The sequence below is a fragment of the Parasteatoda tepidariorum genome, chromosome 4, assembly GCF_043381705.1.
Source record: "Parasteatoda tepidariorum isolate YZ-2023 chromosome 4, CAS_Ptep_4.0, whole genome shotgun sequence".
Classification (NCBI taxonomy): Eukaryota; Metazoa; Arthropoda; class Arachnida; order Araneae; family Theridiidae; genus Parasteatoda; species Parasteatoda tepidariorum.
Window position 1 is genome coordinate 95,155,755 of NC_092207.1, and position 23,898 is coordinate 95,179,652.

Consider the following 23,898-nt stretch of genomic DNA (forward strand, 5'->3'; position numbering starts at 1 on the left):
TACTATTTTGGGTATTAATCTCTATTGATTACTTAGAGTGTAATAAAAAAGGCATAAATTGAAAATGCCAAAAATCGATAATATCCATTTAATCTTGCTCCTTAATACTGAAATTAAATATATTTCAAAGAATGAAAACAAAAGACAAGGAAAGCTGGTAACATTAAAAAAAAAATTTAAGTCACAAATATTTTTTTTACTCTAAATTATTCTATCCAAATGAACAGCCAACATGGATAGAAAAAAATCCAGTAGATTTTACTAAATAAAATAAATTTCATGATAAATGCTGCATGTACTAAATATTTTACATTTAGGGAATTTTATAGTCATCAAAATAGAAAAACTGCAATATTTTCTGTTTTTGTCGCATCAACACTGCAATACTTTTATAGAGTAATCTATGGGTATCCTTTCATTCATAAGTATCCTCTAATTTATGTACTTATAATATAAATAAGTGCATATAAGAAATAAGGCATAAAATTACTTTGCACATCTAACAATCGAAGCGCAGTCAATTGATCAGTATACAGACCAAACTTCACAACTTCATCATCATTTAGAACATTCTTTTTCATTGAGTCAAAACTAAGATCAAAACAGGGTGTTTTCTTCTGTTTTGCACTTAAAATTTCGGCAAGTTTTTGGCAGTTTTCCATATCTTCACTACAGAAAGCCTTTTCTTCAAACACATGAGTAGGAAATAAAACTGATTTCTTTCCAAATCCAACTACAAAAAGATATTAAAAGTAATAATAAGCAAATGATTTAAGGAAAGCAAAAGAATGAAGTATACTAAAAAGCCAATATTTTGCAACGTAAATTTTAATACATTGCCCAAAAACAGTTCAAAAATTCAATATTTATTTATAAAACTTATCAAGTATATTTGAATATTTGGTTACAAAAAGTTTATAGAATAGGCAAACATCATCTCTTTTCATGAGGATTGTTTTCATTACCAAAAATATTATAAGTTTTTTCATACAATAAGAAATAACTAAATGAAAGAAAAGATTAAATTCCTGCTTTGAATACAGGTTTTAATTTTGGTTGGAAAAATTCCATGGCCTTTTTTAGGGTATAGCAGTACAAGAAAATATTAAATATTTAAAACTGTTTTTTGAGAAACTGAAATAATCATTTCTACAAATTTCTTTGATATAGATTTAAAAAATAAAATAATTTTAGCAAATATATAAAGAAATAGTAAATCTAAATTTTCCCTAATTTTCCTCTCAGAAAAACAAACAAGAAAGAAGCAAAATTTTTTAAATTATAAATTGCTCAAGTATATTATAAAATAAGACTTGCAATAAATAAAAAATTTAAATAACAAATAGAAAAGTATAAATTGAAATGATAAAAATCGGTTTAGACACAATAATTAAGTACATAAATGAAAAAGTATACATTCTCTGAATATTAATACATTTAATTTTATATTTATAAACTAGAAAAAAAAGAAACATTATTGTCCTTTTCAAATTTTTTGATTTCATTATTTTTTTAATTCTTTGATTTTTTCCTGTTGATCTTTTTTTTTGAGGGGGGGGGGACCAACAAAAAAGTTTTTTTAAAAAAGTTGTAAACAAAAAATGAAAAGTTAAAAGAATTAGCACTCTATCATAGTGCAATAAATATAGAGAATGCAGTTATCGGTAAAATTTTGCAGCCAACTGCATATTTACTGGTAGCAAAAAGTACAAGTGCAAATTGTCCAAAAACAAATTAGTATTGTAAATTAATTCCGGCATTTTTGAAGCTGCACATAACAGTCTGTAATTTTCAATTTATTTGTCAGATTAAAGTCTGATCACAGTCATAAATTTATTATTAGCTATAATATTATAAATTATTTTTTGAAAAACAAAAAAGGGTGACATTCTTTGTATATTTATAAAGCTTAATGTGTGTGATTATTTTCATTATTCTTACTCAATCTTTAAAAAGAAAGAATATATTGGAAGAGTGAGAGAGAAAAGGAGACATAAGAAAAGTAAGATTGAAAATAGGAATCAGACCTAACCTAACAGAAATGTCAAAATGAGCCAAAATATTGAAGCTGAAGAAAAAAAAATTATTTCTACCTTTAAACTTTTTTGGCTCAACTTCTTCACTGCCAAAGACTTCTTCTACTCCTTTCTCAATTACTGAAAAATAAATGAATTCAACATTTGATAGCCAGTTAGTCCCAGTAGAGGAAAAAAAATATTGATAATTAAGATCAATTCTTCTAAAAAAACTTACCTTTTTTTGAAGAATTGTTTCCATTAACAGTATGCTGCACCTATAAATAAAAATAATTAAATTTTCAAAGAACAAAAATCATTGCATCGATGTTAAAAGAAATATAGTGAATAATTTTATTAGAGAAATTTGTTTAAATTCATGAAGAAAATGTTCTTATATAACTTCAAAAAAACAGTTTCCTATTTTTTAAGTTCTCTTTTAAAAAAAAAACATAACAGAATTTGGGAACAATTTAATTTAGTAAACAACACAATTTTTAACAGAAAATAATTTTTTGTTCAATATGTAAATATATGTAGCTTTAATCTATGTAAGCAATTTTTTTTTAACATAAAATAATTTTAACCATATTGTAGTGATAAAGAAAAAAATTGTAACTACAATTCATTACAGTAAAACCCACATTAACAACAGCCTCGAAACAATGGCAACCTCCAAAGCACGGCCATTAATTTATGGTACCTAATATCTTCCATGGGTTTTACATTACTGGGAACCTCAGAACAGCAGTGTTTTCATCTCAGAAAAAAAATGGGTGAGAATTTCTCACCCTTTCTCAAAAACAGGGTGAGATTTCAAAAATTAAAAAAAAAAAAAAAAAACACAAAGAGACTTGAAAAAAAATCATTTCTTTAATTATAATGCATTTTTAACATCTTCTAATTTTTAAAGCATTGAATATTTTTGCTGCATCATCATATGGAAAATGTTCTACATCTACTATTCTCATTAGGTTGCTCAAATGCGTATTTGTTTCGCTTTGATCGTTTCTACCCATTTTCATTTGTCCATTTCGGAGTAGAAGATATTGGCTTTACAAGGTATTTGTCAATCTTACATTAACGAGCAAAAAATTTGAATTGTCTTACATGAAGAAACCTTACCTACGGGAAACACGTGGTTGCAGAGAAATGCGTTCTGAAAGAGGTTCCGTGGTTCAGAAGGATAGTGTTCTGTTGTTCTTAAAGGTTCTGAACAATACTGGTAAATAGGGAAGCTAGATAATGGGGCAGACGTTGAAAATAATAAAAGATCCAAGAAGAAAAGTGAAATGGATTTTATTCTAAATGGCGCAAGTGAGAAATTTTTTTCAAAATGCGAGAAATTCGCGAATTTTGAAATTGGTTAATAGAATGCGCAAATTTCTTGCGGTAATCATTTTTTAATGCGAGAATATAAAAAAATATGCGAGATTCTCGTGTTCTCGCGCTGTAGTGAAAACACTGGAATAGTGATTTTTGAACAATCGCCACTTGTTGCTTGTATAAATTAGGCATTAGGATGCATTTAAGTCAATTTTTTCCTGTTTTTTATCTCTTGTCTGCAGTTATTTTAACTGATTATTGCTAACAGTTTTATTTTTATTCAGCTGCTATTTATCTTTTAGAACTGTGCTTTTCGGAAAAAGAGAAGGTAATTCTGAGATCCGTCAATGACATATTTATTGCACACAACACAGCCGGAGATTAACAAAGTGAGAAAAATAAAAGCAGAGTTAAAAAGTAACTAGAATATAAAACTTTTTGAGCTCAAGTACAAACATCCAATCAGAGCATTCAGATTGAAGTATGTTGCGTACATAAAAAAATGCTGCGAAGAAGAAACAAGAGCTGCGATAATAGCTTAACAAGTTCTCCAACAAACACTTCAGCAAAGAACGCAAGAAAAAACCATGAGGTACAGCCCAACCTTGTTAAAGCATAATTGGCAAGGTTATCATAATTATTTCATGTTAATCGAATTCTGTTTTATCTGATACATCAATAAAACATTTTATTACGTATTATCTTATGAACTAGATTACGTAACATGTTATGAACTACATTAATGCATGCAAACAATACTATTATGTGAATTAATGTGAAACAAAGCAACTCATAATATAAAGACTTAGCATAAATTAAGTACTCGCACACTAAAAAAAAAGGTACTTACATTTAAATTGCTATTTACATCTTCAGATGAAATGGTACTCTTTTCTGACAGCACCGGCAAAGAGCTCTCAGTTTCTGTGGTATCAGTGGAATTTCTATGTTCAGTTTTTTTGGGTCTCTTCAGTTTTTTTCTAATACGACCTACAAAAAGAAAATAAGTTCATTCAAGTTGAGAAATACAAGATTAAGATTGTTTTTTAAAAAGAAGTTTGAATACATGATATGAGCTAAATGTACTTAATTAAAAGTGTGGGGTTTTTTCAAAAAAAAAAAAAAAAATTTAAAAATTTTGATTTATAATTTTTTTAAAAAACTGAATTCTTGAATAAATATCAAGTATTAAATAACATCAACTAATTTATTTTAGCTTTAAATCAATTGTTATAACCATTTAGCTTAAGACATTGAGACCACGATTCCCAGAGACTCAGGAACAAAGAAAAATAATGATAAAAATCAGATTTTTTTTTTTTAAAAGGTACCTTTATCTGGTGCAGGTTTCGGGGTTTGTTCAGATATTTTCCATGACTTTACAGCTCCCCCCTGCCCACCACTGTAAATAACATCTTTATCTGTCACACTCCACTGAACAGCCAAAACAACATCAAAGTGAGACAAAAAAGTTGCAATACATGTTTGAGTTACCACATTCCAAACCTAAATATATGAAGAGGAAAAAATATTAACAGCTATATTTATATACTTTACTTACTAATTATATTCTTTCATATGAAAATATTTCAAAACAAGTATAGATTTTAAGCACCTACACAAAACGTGCTAAAATGTACACTTTAAAAATAAATTCATTAAATCAAAAGCTATAATTCATAAGTTGATTTAACTTTTTTCTTAAAAGAACTGTCTGATTTGAAAAGAAAAATAAGAAATAAGTAATTAACATCCAAACAAAAATTTGCACCAATATTTTAAAGCAATTTTTAAATTTTTTACTTTTTTCATTGGTACAAAAAATGGCATTTAAGTGATTGGTAAAGAATATGACTTTAAACAAGATAATATAAAAAAGAATAGTAGAAAACACAAGTTGACATAGTAATGTGGAATAGTAGATGACAACATTGAGTAGTTGATTTAAACCTTTTCTTTAAAAAAAACCCTGTCTGATTTGAAAAGAAAAATACGAAATAAGTAATTAAACAAGCAAACAAAAAACTGCACTAATCTTTTAAAGCAATTTTAAGATTTTTTACTTTTCTTGTTAGTACAGAAATGACATTTAAGTGATTGGTAAAAAATATAACTTTTAACACGATACTCTAAAAGAAATAGTAGGAAACACACACAGAAGTTATCACAAATACAAAATTAAGATAAAATATGCCAACATCTAACAAAATTTAAATGTCTTTATTGTTATAACCGGACAGAAAAATATCACTTAATTGCCCCTTTGAAAGTTCTGTGTCGATTTGTTCTTTAAATGCATTTAGATTTATTTTACTGAGAAAAAAAATATAGTTAACTATTTTTTTCAGAAAGTACTTTGAGGGAAAAAATAAACAAGAAAATATAAGAAAGATATTTCTTAATTTTTGATCAAGACTTTTTTTTAAAATATTTTTTTTCTCTTCCTAATACCTGGATAATGACCTAGGTCATACAGGCATCTGAAGGGCAGATTTGCTCGCCACTCTTTCAGGGGTACCATAATAGGTGGGCCAACGCTGCTCCCACAGTAAGGACAGATAGTACAGAGAAGAAAAGAACATCCATGCCTTGCCCGGGATTCGAACCCAGAACACTTCTGATGCAGGGGCCGTTCCCTAACCCCCCCACAGGCCGGTAGACCTTTTTTTTTTTTTTTTTAAATATAAATCCTTCTTTAGAGACAAAATGCTTTCAAACTGCATTAGTTCTTCCTAGGGATGAAAAAAGGGCAGGGCGCTTCCTTACAGAAAAGGGTACTTTGAACTACTGAATTTGCATTTATAGGGATCAAAAGTCAGATAGAGCGGGCCGTCGTTCTAAACCACTGTGTATATCACTGAGAAAAAAAAAGTAAACTTCAAATATACAAACCATTGCTGAGCCATCTTTAGAAGCAGAAGCAAGAAAACCATCACTATGCTCACTCCATGAAAGAGATACAACACGTTTATTATGACCCACCAATTTTTTGATGGGCCTAAGCATAAAGACTTCAGGCTTGGTACCTGCTGAATATAATACTTAATATAAGCTTTTTACATACATAACAACAGCGTTAAAAAAATTAAGCTATTGTATGAAACAAGCATCTTTAGACTCTTATTTAGAATCTAGAAACTTCACAGAAAATTTATAAGAGCTCTTGAATTTAATATAACTAGGGTTCATACCAGCAATTAAAATTTAGCGGTCCAATATGACCACCTAGGTAGTCATTTAGTGGTTGAAAAACTTAAGGTAGTAGACAAAATTGAGGGGGGGCGGGAAATCAAATTTTACAATTACATAATTCATGTTATGCTACAGATCAAAAAATATTAATTGCTATCGATAACACCTAAAAGCAAATTAGGTTACTTATCCCATAATGATAGTACAGTAGAGAACCGATTATCCGGAACGATCGGGACCATCGCTATTCCGGATAACTGATTTTTCCGGTTTTCTGAATCGCTACAAAAAGCCGTTTTTTTTATTGTTAAACCCAACTTAAAAAAAATTATATTTGGAAATAATCTTAAAAAGAAGAAAAAACGAAGTAATACACTAATGATTATTTCCAAAATGATAGTAAGGTAAACATCTTTTCAAAAAGAAAGAAAAATCCTAAAATCCTATGAAGAAAAAAAAACATTTTTTTTAAAAAAATGGCGGAAAATTTATCGAATTTCGTTCCGGTTTTTTGGTTTTCCGGTTTTGTGATTTCCGGATAACGGGTTCTGTACTGTAGTATGAAATCAAGTGAAAAAAAAAAAAGCTAAATTAATATTCATAAGTAGATTCAATATAGAGAGTAAAAAGCTAAGACCAAAGAAATAAATACACGAGGAAAACGAGAAAGTAAGAACTAACAAAATATTGCATTAAATTATTTAAAATTATAAAATTTTAAATTTAGTCAATTCTAAAAGAGCAAAAAATGTTTTATTGACGAAAAATTATGCTGTCAGTACATAAATGCAAAGAATAGCACAACATGTAAATTTAAAAATTCAAGATATAATTTAAAATGTTTTGTACCAGACACTTTCAGTTAAATTCATTTAAATGAAATGCATTAGAATTCCATATCAATTAAAATGAATNAATGATAATGTATCATTTTAGTAGTTTAAAACATTATTGATTGGAAAATTTGTGATTATTCTCTTTTTTCCAGTGAAATGAACTTATTTTTAAATTAATACAAATATAATTTAAAGCATAAAATATCTATCAACATGTGTAGTTAATTATTGTACAAATAATAATTTTTTATAATAAATAATAGTATTATACAAATAATAATATTTATTTGTAAAAAAACATTTATTTTAGGATTCTAAAATGAAAAGAGATCAAAAACTTTCAATCTTTTAAAAATTATTACCCTTAGGTATATTAATTATTAATATGTTAAAAATAATTTTTTCATGTAATGTATCAAAATTATTATTCCTTATGACTGATTTAAATTTGTTTCAAGTATTTTGTAATAATATTTAATCAGCATTCAGCAATTTAGATAATTTGGTTTTTGCCGGTTTTTACCAGTTTTTACCAGGTTTTTGCCACTGTCCTGGCAAAAACCCCTTTTTGCCGGCAAAAACTCCAACCCTGGTAGAATCATACTAATTAAGATTACTGAACAAGGTGCTCACAATACTCAGAGAATAAAATTCCTTGATTTTTGTATCTAATGCAATGAGTTGTAATATTAATTTTTTATTATAAATTTTCATTTTTTTTTCCATACAGAAAGTATAAAACTTTCAATCGCTTTTGAAGTTAAAAAATATTACAAGAATAAACTAAAAAAACTTCACATGCAATTCACATGCAATTCCAAGATAAAATAAATGATACACATTTATTTTATTTTATGCTGCTGCTATTTATGACATATCAAAGAAAACAAGAAGTTTTAGTTACAATGGGAAAGATTTGTTATCATTTAGAATAAATATCCATAATAAAATACTAGTTTGAAGGCAAATATTTTTAATTTTGATAATGCAATATTTTCTAATAAATCTTAAATTAACTTTTCGCAAAAAAATAATTCTACACAATTTTACAAATGTAATAAATATAAATGTTAATAAAGGTGAATTCTTTTTAAGCAAATATCTATTGATATTTTTTTTAAATCAAAACTAAGTCTCAGAAAATATCTTTTAAAACGTGCATCAATTTTATTTTATTTATTTATTTTTATATATTGGATTTTTAGCTACCTCACACTCAAATTAATTCATTTTTCATTAATTCAGTATTTTAATTAAATTCCATAATATTTTCCTGTTTCTCTGATTATTACAAAGTGATAAAATTCATTGACTTTCCCTGATCTGTGACTTTCTTAAAATGTTAATAATTAGTCTGTAAAAATAAAAATTCATAAAATGTACAATAACATAGAACAAAACAAAATTCTGAATAATTTTAGAAAGAAAAATATATAAATACCCAATATCATAGCTGTATCAAAAATGTAGATTTCGTTATCACTTCCAGCACAAGCCAACCATGATTTTAAAGGTGATCCAGCAGGTGACATATAAGTCGTTTCGGGATGCCAACGAAGAGATTCTACAGATTTCATCGGTACAATCAGTCTTCCAAGAAAATTCAGACTGGCATCATATAATTCAACTAACCTAAAGAAATAAATTAATAAAAGATATTTTAATTAAAACAATTTTAACTTTTTTAGCAAAGGTGGTTCTCACAAACTTTAGATATATTATCGGAAAACTTTGGTTTTTTAATTACGTTTTCAGTCTATTTCAAATTGCAGTTATTGTGGTGCATATGGTGGGTACACACTTCAGACAAAATCTCTATAGTGGTGCATAGAATATGTACACTCGTCGTGTATATTTAAATATTATGATTGACTATTAAAACTCGAAATTTCAATAGAATACAATGCGAAAATGATTTCGTGGTATGTATATTACCGATACAGAAATGATGGGGTAAGAACAGAAAATGTTTCAGCAGAAATAGCATTTTGCCGCAGGTAAAAGAATTCATTTGTCTCACTTTGCCTCAATAAAAATATGGAATTTTTTTTTTCCAATGGAGATTTCTAATTACTGGTATAATTGACCGAATTACACGCGGTTTTTGTATTTGTTGGATAAATTATACAACCTAATATAAAATAATAGCAATTCCTTAATTTTCAGATGTATATACAAGAGATCATGTAACTAAAATAAATAATACCAGGGAAGAAAGTGTTCATCTAAAAATTAAATAAATCTTTACATCTTTTTAATGTCATTTCTACTGATATTTAATGGTTTTATCACAAAATATGTTTTTAAAAAAAATAAAAATCTGTATAATAACTATTATTATCAATAGGTAACAAGGGTAATTGCTTCACGAAAAAAAATTTTTTTTGAAACTTCAGCTGAAAAAAGTGTATGTAGACAAATATATTCATCGATTGTAGTAATTTCTGCTTTTGAAAAATTATAAACTCTAATTATAATTTTCATAAATGAGAAATTTTCATAATTTGTTTTCATTTTATAATAATTTTAATATTTAAATATTAAAGTAAAAATGAACAAAATCTTTTGCACTTTCGGCACACTTTGTCTCAACTGTATCATCCTTACCAAGTACTGCTAAGTATTTATTATTGGGGAAGGGGTTCGTGGTCCAAAACTTACGTACGTCATGACATACATAAGCAGAAGACAAAAAACGTGAAAAACTGATGGCCAAATCATTTCATTTCTAGCTGGTTTTTGTGAGGCGTAAAAAAAAGCTCTAACTGTTTTTTATTATAAACTATTCGTCACTACTTATTTTATCATAGATAAAAGAAACAGTCACACACATATATATATATATACGTACACACACAATTACAATGCCCCGCGGAGGATTTCCAAAATTTAAATCAGAGTATAACTGGTTAAGCAGATAGAGGGCATAAAAACATTATAAGAATTTTATAAAAATAATATAGTACAAAGAATATTCTACTTTAACCTTTTTGTTAATATAAATACAAAATTTATTAGAAATATCAATGAATTCTAGAACTTCTAAAAGCATCAATGTTTCATACCTAACTATGTTGAGTGAGTGACACATACCACCGAAAGTCTATGTACCCTTAAAAATATAATAAACATACCCTTTGTAACTTCCAACACAGAATAGGGTATAGTCGAAATTCCAACAAATTTCAGAATAGCTATGATTTGAATCATGATATTCAAGGGCTTTTTCTGTAAGTTCATCAAAATCCAATGCTTTGGTCTTAGGATTATGTTCTTTGTTCACATAGACGGTACCACCACCACAGGAATATAAATAAAGTTCACCAGGTTCTATAAATAGAAAATAAAATAATTTAGAATTTATTTATCGAGAAATAAAAATTCCCAAATGAAAATAAATGCATCAGGGCAAGGATGCACCATTTTATTTGGAGAACAGGCACAAGAATTAGCAAATATATGGTCTGAAAAAAAAACATTCAAATTCAAGAAGAATATAGATGCAATAAAAAAAAAAAAAAACTACCAAAAATACTGAAAATTTAAAGGGAATATGTCTAGAAACACAACAGTAATTAATGTTTCATATAGACAGATAGACAAAATTAAATAAATATTCCTTCCCTCAAGACATCCTATCTATATAGAATAGTAATTAATGTTCTACATAGATAGATAAAAAATATTCCTTCCCTCAAAACGTTCTATCTATATAGAACAGTAATTATTGTTCTATATAAATAGATAAAATTAAAAAAATATTCCTTCCCAAGACATCCTTTCTATATAGAACAGTAATTAATGTTCTGCATAAAAACTAAACTCAGCGTCGCGACAGCCCTAGAGGGCCAAGGCCTACTGCGCCCNCAAGACATCCTGTCTATATAGAATAGTAATTAATGTTCTATATAGATAGATAAAACTAAAAAAATACTTGACTTGAAAAAGACTTGAAAAAAAAAACCTCAAGACAGCTTGATAATTTAAAGTAGTCTGTCTGGGATCAGCCTGCCTAAAGTAAGCAGACAATTTATACTTGTCAGGCATGCAAGCATTTTTGCTAACTATAATCTATAAAGCACAAAAATCTATAAAGCACTAAAATCTATAAAGCACTAAAATCTATAAAGCACTTATAAGTTTGGTTTCTTAACATAAAAACAAACACTGATGAATTTTGAAATAAATTTTACTTTTCTAAGCAATCTCAAAAATAGAACTATGGTTGAGTGACTTAAAAAAAAAAAAAAAATTAGAGCTGCAAGAGTTAATTGTTTATTCTAAAATGCAAAATACCATTAAAATTTTTTTCTCTCACAGGAATGAAAAAAAGGACAAGATTTATATGTTGAAACATTCATAATTTTACAATAGGGTCCATTACATACTATAAATTCTTATACATAACAGGGATAAGAAAAAGAAAACCTTCAATAAAACTGAACTAAAAACTTCAAACAATGACAATTAATTATTAATTAGACAAAAAAAAAAGATACAAAAGAAATTATCGAAATATATGATAACAGCAAGTAATATTTTAAAAAATTTAAAAATTGGAATATGACTAACAGTGAAATTAGAATATCAAAAAAATAAAAACTTTCTTAAAGTGAAGGCAAAGTAAAAGAGTGGCAAAAAATAATAATAACAATAAGGAAGCTTCTTGTACTTTTTTTTTACTCGAAACTTTCTTTTACTTTTTTGCACAGCAAAATGTTTTTTTTTTCCTTTTGCACAGAAATTTTCAAAATTTTACATACATAAGTGTACAATGTAACATTTACAATAATGAAAAAAAAAATTAGATATCTTTTTAATGATCCTTAAATCTATTTTAAGGTTTCATTTAAGACCAAATTCCATAGTTTCTGGTTAAGGGTGATCATTAAATATTTTAGTAACTACTAAAAAAATAAATAAAATGACAAAACATTAAAATTAATAACCTGAATTAGTAGCCTTAGCACAGGGTCCCCAAACCAAACTGTACACTGTACCAGTATGATGAGTTTCAAAGCTATACAAAAGTCTAAAAAGAAAAATATATTTGATCAAAACTTTGAATGACTGAAAAATAGAATTTAAAAATACATCTAAGCAGTATACATCTATAAATAAAACTAGCATATTTACTTTTTCCTAAAAGTATCTACAATTCCTACTCTTCCTTCATCTGTAGCATAAGCAAGAATATTCTCTGATCGGGGATGCCATGCAGCCTAAAACAAAATTCAACAATCAAAATTGAACGCTTAATAAATGAAAAATCATTAGCATAGCTGCATCTTTATATATATAGTATAATATAAACCCTAGAAGCAGAGTTCTCCCTAAGCCTTTTTAAAAGGGCTGCAAGCCCTGCCTGCCCTTTGATACCTATAACTGAGCCCTCCTGGTCCTTTTTGTAAAAAATAAGCCGCAATCTTTTAAAAACACTGCCTTTTTATTTTATTTTTTCACTAAAAGGATGTTTCTTTAACCACCTGTTTTATTGAAAATCCATTTCAGATATATTAAGTTATTTAACTTAAATTTTTAATTCCATTCCTTCATTTTAGTAAGATATTTGTTTTGTTGCCTAGTTATCATTCTAGTTAATCTAGTTAACATTCACAGGATGTTCAGCACCAGAGATATTCACATATCTTATTTGTGGGATATACTTATAATTTTTTTAATGCTTATAAATTTTACCATTATTTTTTATAAAATAAATACCTTTTATTTAAAATAAACACCCTTAAATGTTTAATTTCTCATAGTTTTCAGTTTAAAATATAACATAATCTGTCAAGTTGTTTACCAATTAATCCTTTTTTTTTTGAAGAAGAAGAAAATTTATACACAGAATTTATTTTAGCATGCTTTTAATTATTTTCCTTTAGCATGCTTTTAATTATTTTCCAAAAGCTTCAAATTTTTCTGTTATTTTAATAATGTGTGAGAATTATTATGGTACATATACACATAATATAGTATAAGAGTGTAATTTAAAAATTGAAGATCAAATTTAGTTATTTCTTAATGTTATACATTTTGATAAACTTAAATGGTGGTAAGTGAGTGACCTTTCAAAACTAAGTGCTTTTTCCTGTAAGGAAGCCCCCCCCCCCGCCCTTTTTTATTCCTAAAGCAAACTCTGCTAGAAGTAAGTTCTCTTAGCAGATATTAAGGAAAATTAATGATCGCCATCAGCCACAAAGCAATTCAATATAACAAGTGGAGATTGAAAAGTCTCCTGCCATTTGTCGAAAAAAGATGCAAAACAATAAAATGCCCCCCATGTGCACTTTATTACTTTATAATAAATATGGAATTATTATAAATATTTTGTAATATTCAGGAAATTACTTTATTAAACCCTTTTTTCTTCATTGAGAACATCATAATTTTTACCCTATTTTGAGAAAAGAAATGCTTTACACGCTATCTACATCGACTGTTTCTTTTTTTTAAATAGTTTAAAACCGATATTTTTTGAAATGTTAACCACTGTTAAAAATACTACAACAGGTCAATGGCTAGTAGCAAAATTTCCTAATTTAACCTTATATTAGTAAGATAAAAAAATGAAATGAAATGAACATACTGTCATTATTTTAGTTTTGAAGTAAATATATATTGAAGTAACATTCAATCTATTTGACTGGGAACATCCATCATAAACTTTTAAAATGCCATCTCCATTGCTGATTGAGAGCAAATCTAGAAAAATAAAATACAGATACATAATAGAAATTAAAATCAGAAGAATATCTGCATAAATTCTATCCACTGCTTCAATATATAACAGACAAAACCTCACCATAAGCCCATTTAACAAGAAGAATAAATGTAACCCTAATTATATTAATTACCCCGTAAAAAATTTTATAGCAATTTCCTCATTTAATTTAATATAATGGAATAACTCTGAAAATTTTAACATTTACAGTAATAACATTTAAGTACAGAGTAACACAGATAATCAAATTAAAAAAGAAAATATAAGAAGATGTATGCAAATTAAATAAGTAAGTCACTTTTAAAAACAAAAAGCTTGAAAATTAGATGGTTATAGATTATCTAGAAATTATAAATCATTTTTTGGATGTTAATATGTAATTCACATTATAAAAATATATACATATTTACACTAATATTGTCAAATAATACTATGGAAAAGCAATCAATATGAAAACAATTCATCTCTAATAAACTGTAATAATTATGAAATGACAAAATTTAGGAAACTATTATATATGAGACCGTAAGAATAACGATGTAAGCTAGGTAAAGATGAACCGTCAAAAATAAATTTAATACATAGTTAGTTTTTAATTGTTTAGAACTACAATATACCCTTTGCAAACAAAACACATTTAGATGTTAATCTTGTAGTTCGGAACCCAAGACTTAAAAACCAAATTCATTCTTTATTTTTATATTAAAGGTAAGAATTAAGAGAATTACAAAATATTTCTAACATTAGGAAATAATTTAATATAGAAATGTCATCTTGTCTTCAAGTTTATTAATTTGCATATGTTTAAATTTTTTTTAAAAATTATATTTAAATATAAAGTTTAATTTGTTATCATAATCTGATTGTTTTCACTTATTGATGATTTAAGCTTATGCTTTGATATTCTAGTTGCCAGGATAAATTTAGTGACTATTGATATGACCAGGGAAAAAGTACCAAAATATGAGCAGATTCCTATTTTCAGGCCTACTCAGGTTTGTATCAGAATATTCTGATCATTTTGATACCAAATCTGTTCAGATTAGGTGAAGAGAGATTAGAAAAAGTTTCATTGCAAAAGCTTTAAGCTATGTAGAAGGAAAAAAATTATGTTTGATACCACACATTGATTTATATTAAGCTTCCAAGAAACACCTTTACTACTAACAAAAAACAATAAGCTAAAACTTCGATTCCTAAAGTATTTAATGGTAAACAGACAACATACTTTTTGACAAAAGCAAATCCAATCAAAAAAATATATATAAATTTTAAATAATTCGAAGTTTTGAAATAAGTTTATATTTTGAAAAAAATTTAGTTCGTATAAAATATTCTGCATGCTTACACATAAGCATGGTTCAAACTAAGCCTGCAGTTAATATAAAAGTCTTTCTTCAAAAAAAAAAATAAATAAATAAATAAATAAACAGTTTCGGAATTAAAAACTTTTTTGTTTCAATGAGAAATAATAAAAAGTGCTTAATATGTGTTTCAATGAGAAATAAAATATTTTGATTAAATTCAACCTTAAGTTAACTTTTATTCTTAATTCAATTATTATCATTATCACCTTTCAACCATTAAAAAATAAAAAAATCTGCAAAATTTTGAAACAATTGTCAATTTATTTATTTAGTTTGAAAGAAAAGAGGTGATTTTTAATTAAGATTTTTTATTATCAAACATTTTAAAAAGTAAAACATTTTTCCAACAGCCAGTAGTGGGTAATGAAGATTGATTAATGCTCAAAAAAATTGTTATTTCTTAATCAACAGCTTGATAATGGTAATTAACATCAGCATTATGAACAAGAAGCCTTTAATTCTCAGGTAAGTTGATCTGATGGACTTCAAGTCACAACTGACAATCAAATCTCAGTCATTCACCAATTTATAAATTATTTGGGAAAGCCACAATTTTAGTATTTATAGCATTTTTATTTAGTTTAATACTACGGAAGATTTTAAGACTTAATCCCTAAAAATAAAATAACCTAAATAACAAACAAATAAGTAATTAATTGAATAATTGATAACATTTCTTACTTGGATTAATTCTGGAAACTGATAGATCATAAACAAATCCCATTACAAATAAAAAATTGGTTACCAATTCCTTTTTTAGAATATCAAGTTTAGTAACCTAAAAAATTTTAATATGAATTAATTATAACAAAAAAATACTGAAACAAAGCAAATAATCAGAAGCAATTAATAACAAACATTTTATTTATTAATTACTTTTACAATTTCATAATAATAATCATCGGTACAAGTTGAAACAACTAACATGATAAATTCAGATATACAACAAATGCGAAAATTAAAAATTACCACTCTAACTTAATAGCATTCCTTATTTAGAGGAATCAGATGGAGTGAAATTTCAGTCTTTACTTTGAATTATTCTGCCTTTAACGATTTGGGCATGTTCTACCTTTGTATTAAATCGTGTATATAGGTTAAATTCTTGATAATAAAATTTTAAGACCCAAAAAATACTAAGTGGCAATGGCAATTCAACATACACAACAATGCAAAAATAAAGTTTACATTCTCATTTGCTGAAATAGATGCTTCTACCAGGTTTACAGGAAAAAAATTTTAAACTTAGAAACTTTTTTCTAAAGGGTATTGGATGTTATGACAAAATTGAAAACTTGATGATGATGTACAGTGTGCCCCCCCCCAAAAAAAAAAGAAGAAGAAGAAAAAAATAGAAAATGGACTTCCAAGAATAACTTTTGATCTAATAATAGGATCTTCAAGTTCTAGAACTTGAACTTAAAGGTTCGAGGGGGTGTGATCTCAAATATGTTAATTAATTCATGTAGAGAATATTTTAAGTTACATTTAAATCAAGACAAAGATATTTTAGTTACATTTAAATCAGGCACAAAAAGGTACTTTCTCTGATTAAACATACCTTTTTGTCAACAGATTCGGATTTCTAAACGCCAAAAATATAGAAGGTGGCTGCAATATAGGAAATATGGTCAACAATATAAAAAATTTACTTTTTGTGTATTTCACCATTTCTCAAGAACTTTTAAAACAAATTTTTAAAAATTGTTTGCACACAATTGTAAAATTCGTTTATCTAAAAATAATTTTATGAACAAAAATAAATTTTATAAAATATTTACTGCTTCTTATTACATTATTTTCCAATAATAGTCTAAAAAATTTTAAAATTTTTCACATCATTTTAGAGTAAGTAATTTTGCATGGCAAAATACAAAGTTAGAGCAAAATTAGTTGAATAGTGTTTGAGAACTCAAATTTTAAATATATAATGTTTTTTAAAATTCAATTTCTTAGAAACTATTAAATAGATTTCGCAACAATTATTATTTTGTCATGTGAAATTGAATATTTCAAAAATTATGTAAAACATCGTGTACTTTACAATTCAAGATTTTTTCCGACTATAAATATAAAAAAATAATTAAAAAAATAAACATTGATTAAACTTTATTTTTTGCATAAAATTATCTTTTTATCTTTTAATAAACAGATTTTATAAATGTGCGCAAAATTTTTCTAAATTCTTTTAAAATTTTCTTGAAATATGGTGAAACACACAAAAAGTAAAATTGACATTTTGGGGTCCAAACTTTGAATTGCGCACCTGACCAAATTATGGAGACCATATTTCCAATATTACAGCCACCTGCAATATTTTGGAGGTTCATTGAACCATTAAGATTCAGTGCTAGAACGTGAAGATCTGATCATTATATCCAAAGGTGGTTATTTGAGGTGGTCCGAAGTTCAAGTTATTAATTCATTTATATACATATATATATTGCACAATTTACTTACTCTCAAAAAATTCTGAATCAAGAGTTTAAAAATTATTTTTAGAATATTTCTAGAAGAGGAAGAAAATAAAAGGTTTGAAAATAGACTTAACATTTTTGGACAAACGGTAAAAAGTTAGAATTTATTACTCTTCTTAACTCTGTCAGGAAAGTGATTGTTGAAAGAATAAATTATCTGAATTTTTTCCTGAAAGCAAATCGAGCACATCAAAAAGATATTACTCAAATACATTATTCAAATTTTGTTTGTCGTAAAAATATCAGAATTTTAAAAAAATTTAAATATGACTTTATGACAATATAAAAGTTATAACGGAAATGCGTGATTCAACATTATGTTGTAATATCATATTAAAAATAAATTTAATCTAGTTATTGACAAATAAAAAAAGGGGCAAATATATCCCATTTATTAAATGATTCTTCTGTTACAAATCCAAATTTGTAATAAAAGTGCTACTTAATTTAAAAGAGATGAGAAAAACACCATTCTTTCTAGCGAATGATCACTGAAATGTTTGCTATCTAGGAATTACTTTATAGATTATCAATTTTATTGCGTTATTGGTTTATTAATTGTAGTCGAAGTTGGTATAGAATTTTTTCCGTCTCAAGTTCTTGAAGTTTATCCAAATATATGTCTTGTTAACGAGGTTTTGCGTAAGTAAAAAAATTTCAAAATGCGAATTTCAGATCAGCAGAATTCCAAAAATTTATTGTAGTAATTAACAATTATACATTATTGATTCGCTAAAGTCCATGACTCAAAAGTTTTTTGATTCGTGCAATTCAGTGAATTAGCGGAAGAATCAAATTCCTGCTCTATATTTTTCCACGGCTTTTAACATTTGTTTAATTTAGATAAAAATAATCTTGAATAAGAGCAATATAAAAAATATATAATTTCATACCTTAAATGAATCCCAGCAATATAAATATTCTCTGTTAGAAGAGAGGAACAGAGCAATAGGATACCTTATATTATTTTCAGAATTTTTCATCAAGTATGAAACAAATTTGGAGTTTTCAGATTTCATTGAGATTTCTCCAACCTCTCCCCTGAAATGAAACAATACTATTAACACTTTGGAAAAAAAATTAGTGAAACATAATACAAGGTATTAAAATATTACATTTTAAAAATAAGAACAATTTATCAGCTTTGGTTAGTGGGATAACAGCAAAGATATGTTGGTCGTATCTATTTATTCTGAGTAACATTTTGATTGCATAGATTTAAACTTAAGATACAACATAAGGTAAAAAGAAAAATAAGTTAAGACTGATTTAAGTTACTAAGTGAAAACTAGGATGTTTCATCTAAAAAAAGAAAGATTAAGATTATAAAAAATTGATTAGTAAAAGTTAATTCAGGCTAAAATAATGGTCAAAATTTTTAGAGTACTAAGTTTATTAATTGTTAAAAATTTAGCCTACATAGTTTTGACAATTTAGTGAAAAGGTTTGCACACATGGCATGTACAGAATAATTAGAATATATATAATTTGAGCATAAGACAATTTCAAAGGTACTTGAATGTAATTAAATTCAAGGGAGAAAATAAAAACAGAAACTCCTGGAAGAACACAAGATGCCACCCCGTTTGTTTGTCCCCTTCTACATTCAAGCACCAAAAAAAAAAAAAAAAAAAAAAAAAAAAAAAAAAAAAAAAAAAAAANAAAAAAAAAAAAAAAAAAAAAAAAAAGAAAGTCAAAAGACATGAAGTGAGACTTTTGTACCCCCAACTTTTGCGACTGTGCTGTTAATTGTCTCTGTTTATTGGCCACTGTGGGTTAATTCATTTCTGGTTGAAAAAAATGCTAGCCATGCAGCGATGGCTCTGCTTTCAGTACTGAAAACAAAATCTTTCTGCTAATCGCTCTCAGCTTGAAGGGTAGGGTGGTTAAAAATTAAAGTGTCATAAAATTGGGGTTTCATTAAAGTGCCAAACAATGAAAATGAATAAAATACACTCTGAATATGACAATCATTAAATAACTGGCCGTATTACAACTTAATTATTATCAACAATTGACTGTATTGCTTAATACGTAACAATGAGTAAAAGAGCCACTTAAAGAGAGCAACAGCTTATGGATATCATTAAATACTGTATTTAAAGTGTGTAGAAAATATTTTAATCTGCCTATCATAAAGCCAATAATTTTAAGTGTAAAATAATTACAGGTATAAAAAATTAGTAAAATTACTGAAATGTTTTTAATCTATTAGAAAACATACTTGGTATTAACACATATAATGACATCTGGTTTAGAAGGATGGAACATCCCAAACAGTCTTTGGGTTTTTTTATCATCATTCCTTGATTTTGTATGAGGAGCATAATAAGTATTTTGGGGTGAATTTTCTCCTAATTTCCACAAACGCACAGACAGATCCAAGCTGAATGATAGCAACTGTAAAAGATTTTAGGTATTTAAACTAAATACATTTAGTTTGATATAAACAGTGGGGAAAAAAAGGCAAAATATATACATACATATTCTGAAAAGTCAAAACAATAAAAAATTTACTACTTGCACAAGAAGGATGTGCCTTGCATGTCACGAAATTGTTAAAAAATTAAACAAGATTTTAAATGCCAAAACAAAAAAACTTTATTTAAAAAAAAAATATTGCTAATTTTAAAAGATAAATCTGTATATATTTCTTGAGAGAGTAGAATTAATTCAGGATAAGTCTTAGTAAATAAAATAATTAAACTTGAACAATTTTTTATAGAAATAAAAAATTGCACACGAATTGAAACATGACATAAAATATCTGAGTCAATTAAACTGATCAAAAATGCATTTCTTATTAAAATATAATGAAAAGAAGAGTTCTTCTTTAACCCTCAAACTCATTTGGATACACGAATGCTTGTTATCCAATTGAAACTAGAAAAAAAATTCCCTTCCAACTATGTGAGGGAACAATGAAAGCAAATAAAAAGAACAAATATTTAAGGACATATTTAAGTAATGAAGTATACATAAATCTAAGAAACAAAAAAACAAAAACAAAAAAAGCATCCCGATATGTAAAACAAAACCATTTTAATTATTCAACAGTTTACAGAAAATTAAAAAGAAAAAAGAAGCATTTGTTTTTTAAACAGTTGCTAAATATTAACTTCATTATGTTTTATTAAACAGGAACTTAATAAAGGGTTCAAAAAAATATTAATCTATTAAAATCCCAATTTCTACCAACAATATTTTTTCATAGACGAGAATGGGAAAGCAAGTATTATCCTATGATAGACCAGTGTTTTCATTACAGAAAAAAATGGAAGAGAATTTCTCACCCTTTCTTAAAAACTGGGAGAGATTTCAAAAAGTTAAGTGAGATTTCTAAAAATTAAAAAAACACGAATAGACTTAAAAAAATTTCTTTAATTATAATACACTTTTAACATCTTCTAATTTCTAAACCATTGGATATTTCTGCTGCATCATCATATAGAAAATGTTCTATATCTTCTTTTTCATCAGCTATTCTCCTTAGGTTGCTCAAATGCTCATCAGTCAATCTATTATGACATATTGTTTTAATTCGGTTTTGGGTGCTAAATGACCTTGCAACAGATGCTGAACTATTCGGAATCACTAATTAAGTTTGTAGCATTGTGCACACACTTTCCTATCCTCTACATCTGCCAGCATAGGCTTTTCAACTATTTCTGTTATAGAATAGTTAAATTCGTTGAAGTTATTTCCATGTTCATTCTTCTTGTTAGGTCTTCCAGCATAGTTTTCACAGACTTCAACTTTTACAAATTGCTGTAAATTGTCGATGAGGGAGTTAGGTAATTCATTAACAGCTAAAAAAAGAGCTAACTTTAAACAACTTATTATAAAGGACAAATTTTTTTTTTCTGAACACTTGTCGTAGCTGTTTTCATGTCTTTTTAAAAATGACAGATTTCATTCAAAATAGCAGAAGACGAAATTTTTTCCGAAATTCGAGCATTTTAAAATTGATTAATAGAGTGCGCGAACTTCTCGCGTTAATAATTTTTTAATGTGAGAAAAGAAAAAAATATGCAAGATTCTCGCGCTGTAGTGAAAACACTGTATACTTTGAAATTTACACTGCTGAAAAGTAATAAGTTTATACTGAAAAAAAAAATTTTTAGTCCTAAAAATTAAAAAAGTAATACATTAATTTTCCTTGCAGCAAAAATTAAATAGGCAATAATGTATCTCACCATGTCAGAAAAATCATGGCTCCAAGAAATATCTGTAATTTCAGCATGATGGGCTTTGAGCTTGTGAACTAAATTTTCTTGAACAATATTGATAACAGATATAACACCATTATAGTGCCTGCAAAAATTATTAATATTTGTACATCATAAAATAAACCAAACAAAACATTAAAAAAAATCATTCAATTTTATAACAGTATTTTAAAGTAGGCTCCAAGATTCATGGCTAAAAGAAATATCTGTAATTTCAGCATGATGAGCTTTGAGCTTGAGAACTAAATTTTCTTGAACAACATTAATAACAGATATAATACCATTATAGTGTCTGCAAAATTTACTAGTAAAAAGAAGTATAATTATTGTGTCAAAGAGTGGATATTCAGGTGTGCAATTTGAATTTCCTGTATCATAGTTAAGTTCAAAAGTTTAAAAATTTTATGTGAAAAATCAACAGGAATAACAGAAGAAGAAAAAAGATCAGTTTAAAGCAAAACGAGCGTGTCAAAAAGTAATTACACAAACGACTCCTATACAATTCAAATTTCCCATTTCTTCAAAATATCATATGAAAACGTCAGGTTTTAAAAAACCATGGATAACAGAAGCAATAACTGAGAAAAAGTTGATCGAAAAAACAGAGGCATCGCCATGTTGAAAGTGATTAATAAATACACAAATTGAATTTTGTGTCGTAAAAAAATTGGAATCTTAAAAACAATGAAAAAACCAATTGCGTTAACTGCAAATGGAAAGAAAAAAAAATATTGAAGAACGGATTTACAATGGTATAGAAGGAGTTGAAATTTTCATGTCATAACATCATATTAAAAATTCTATCTAATTATAGCCAAATAAAAAAAGGGGGCAAATATACAATATTGATAAAATAATTCTTCGGTCACTAATTGGAATTTGCAACTCATTAAAATTAAACTTTAAAAAAATTAAAAAAAACGATCATTCAAATGTTTGTCATTTCAGAATTACTTTTAAGGTTATCAATTTTATACCTTTGTGTTAGCCTCAGTAGTTCATTAATTCAAGCAGAAGTAACTATGAAATTTAAAAAAAAAAAATAGTTTTCTAAAATCTTATCTGAAATTGAGCTTTTCTAAAACAAATCTGCTTAAAAGCAATCGTTATCACGCTTGAATAAGAACTTAGAAAAAGGAAAGAGGGTACTGGTAAGGATGGTATAAAATGTCTTCTTCACAAGATTTTGCATAAGCAATAAAATTTAAATTTTAGAATAGCAGAACTTCAAGAAAAATTTGTCCGAATATAAATTATTGATTGGCGACAGTCCGCAAATCAACGGTCTCGAGATTCGCAGAATTCCATGCATTAGCAGAGGAATCACATGCTTGATAAATTATACAAATAAGTTGAATAGAGCCGTGATGTCTCAGGGGATAGAACGTTCGCCTTCCAATGAGGTAAACCGGGTTCAAATCCCAGTGATGGTGAGTTGAAACAAATTCCGCATTCGGCTTACACCAACCACAGTGCTGACGTAAAATATTCTCATTAGTAGAAGGATCATGGGTTAAAGTTCCCTTGCTGTCAGGCTAACCATGAGAGGTTTGGGGTTTTTTCCTCTCCATGTAACGCAAAGTTCCATCTAAAAGTCCTCAATGAAGGCAAATTTCTCCCAATACTTAATCCAGGAGTTCTCATTCCCTTTGGATTGGGTTCAAAATGACATGGCTACGGAGTTGAACTTTAGAAGTTGTAAACCCGAAAAATTGTGTTGGCTGTTTAA

The 23,898-nt window shown here is 27.0% G+C and overlaps 1 protein-coding gene across 1 annotated transcript in view; it reads right to left on the reverse strand.

Moving 5' to 3' along the window:
- LOC107441433 (gem-associated protein 5) overlaps window positions 1-23,898 on the reverse strand; it is a 50,713-nt gene that overhangs the window by 21,479 nt on the left and 5,336 nt on the right. Inside the window, exons 3-17 of the mRNA XM_043048993.2 lie at window positions 22,137-22,254; window positions 20,165-20,340; window positions 18,834-18,981; window positions 16,145-16,241; window positions 13,962-14,077; window positions 12,506-12,591; window positions 12,319-12,401; window positions 10,504-10,699; window positions 8,811-9,001; window positions 6,234-6,370; window positions 4,673-4,847; window positions 4,192-4,331; window positions 2,254-2,293; window positions 2,094-2,156; window positions 491-733 (exon numbers count right to left, since the gene is read on the reverse strand). Coding sequence (XP_042904927.1) covers window positions 491-733; window positions 2,094-2,156; window positions 2,254-2,293; window positions 4,192-4,331; window positions 4,673-4,847; window positions 6,234-6,370; window positions 8,811-9,001; window positions 10,504-10,699; window positions 12,319-12,401; window positions 12,506-12,591; window positions 13,962-14,077; window positions 16,145-16,241; window positions 18,834-18,981; window positions 20,165-20,340; window positions 22,137-22,254 — 2,009 coding nt within the window. The remainder of the gene's footprint in view (window positions 1-490; window positions 734-2,093; window positions 2,157-2,253; window positions 2,294-4,191; window positions 4,332-4,672; window positions 4,848-6,233; window positions 6,371-8,810; window positions 9,002-10,503; window positions 10,700-12,318; window positions 12,402-12,505; window positions 12,592-13,961; window positions 14,078-16,144; window positions 16,242-18,833; window positions 18,982-20,164; window positions 20,341-22,136; window positions 22,255-23,898) is intronic.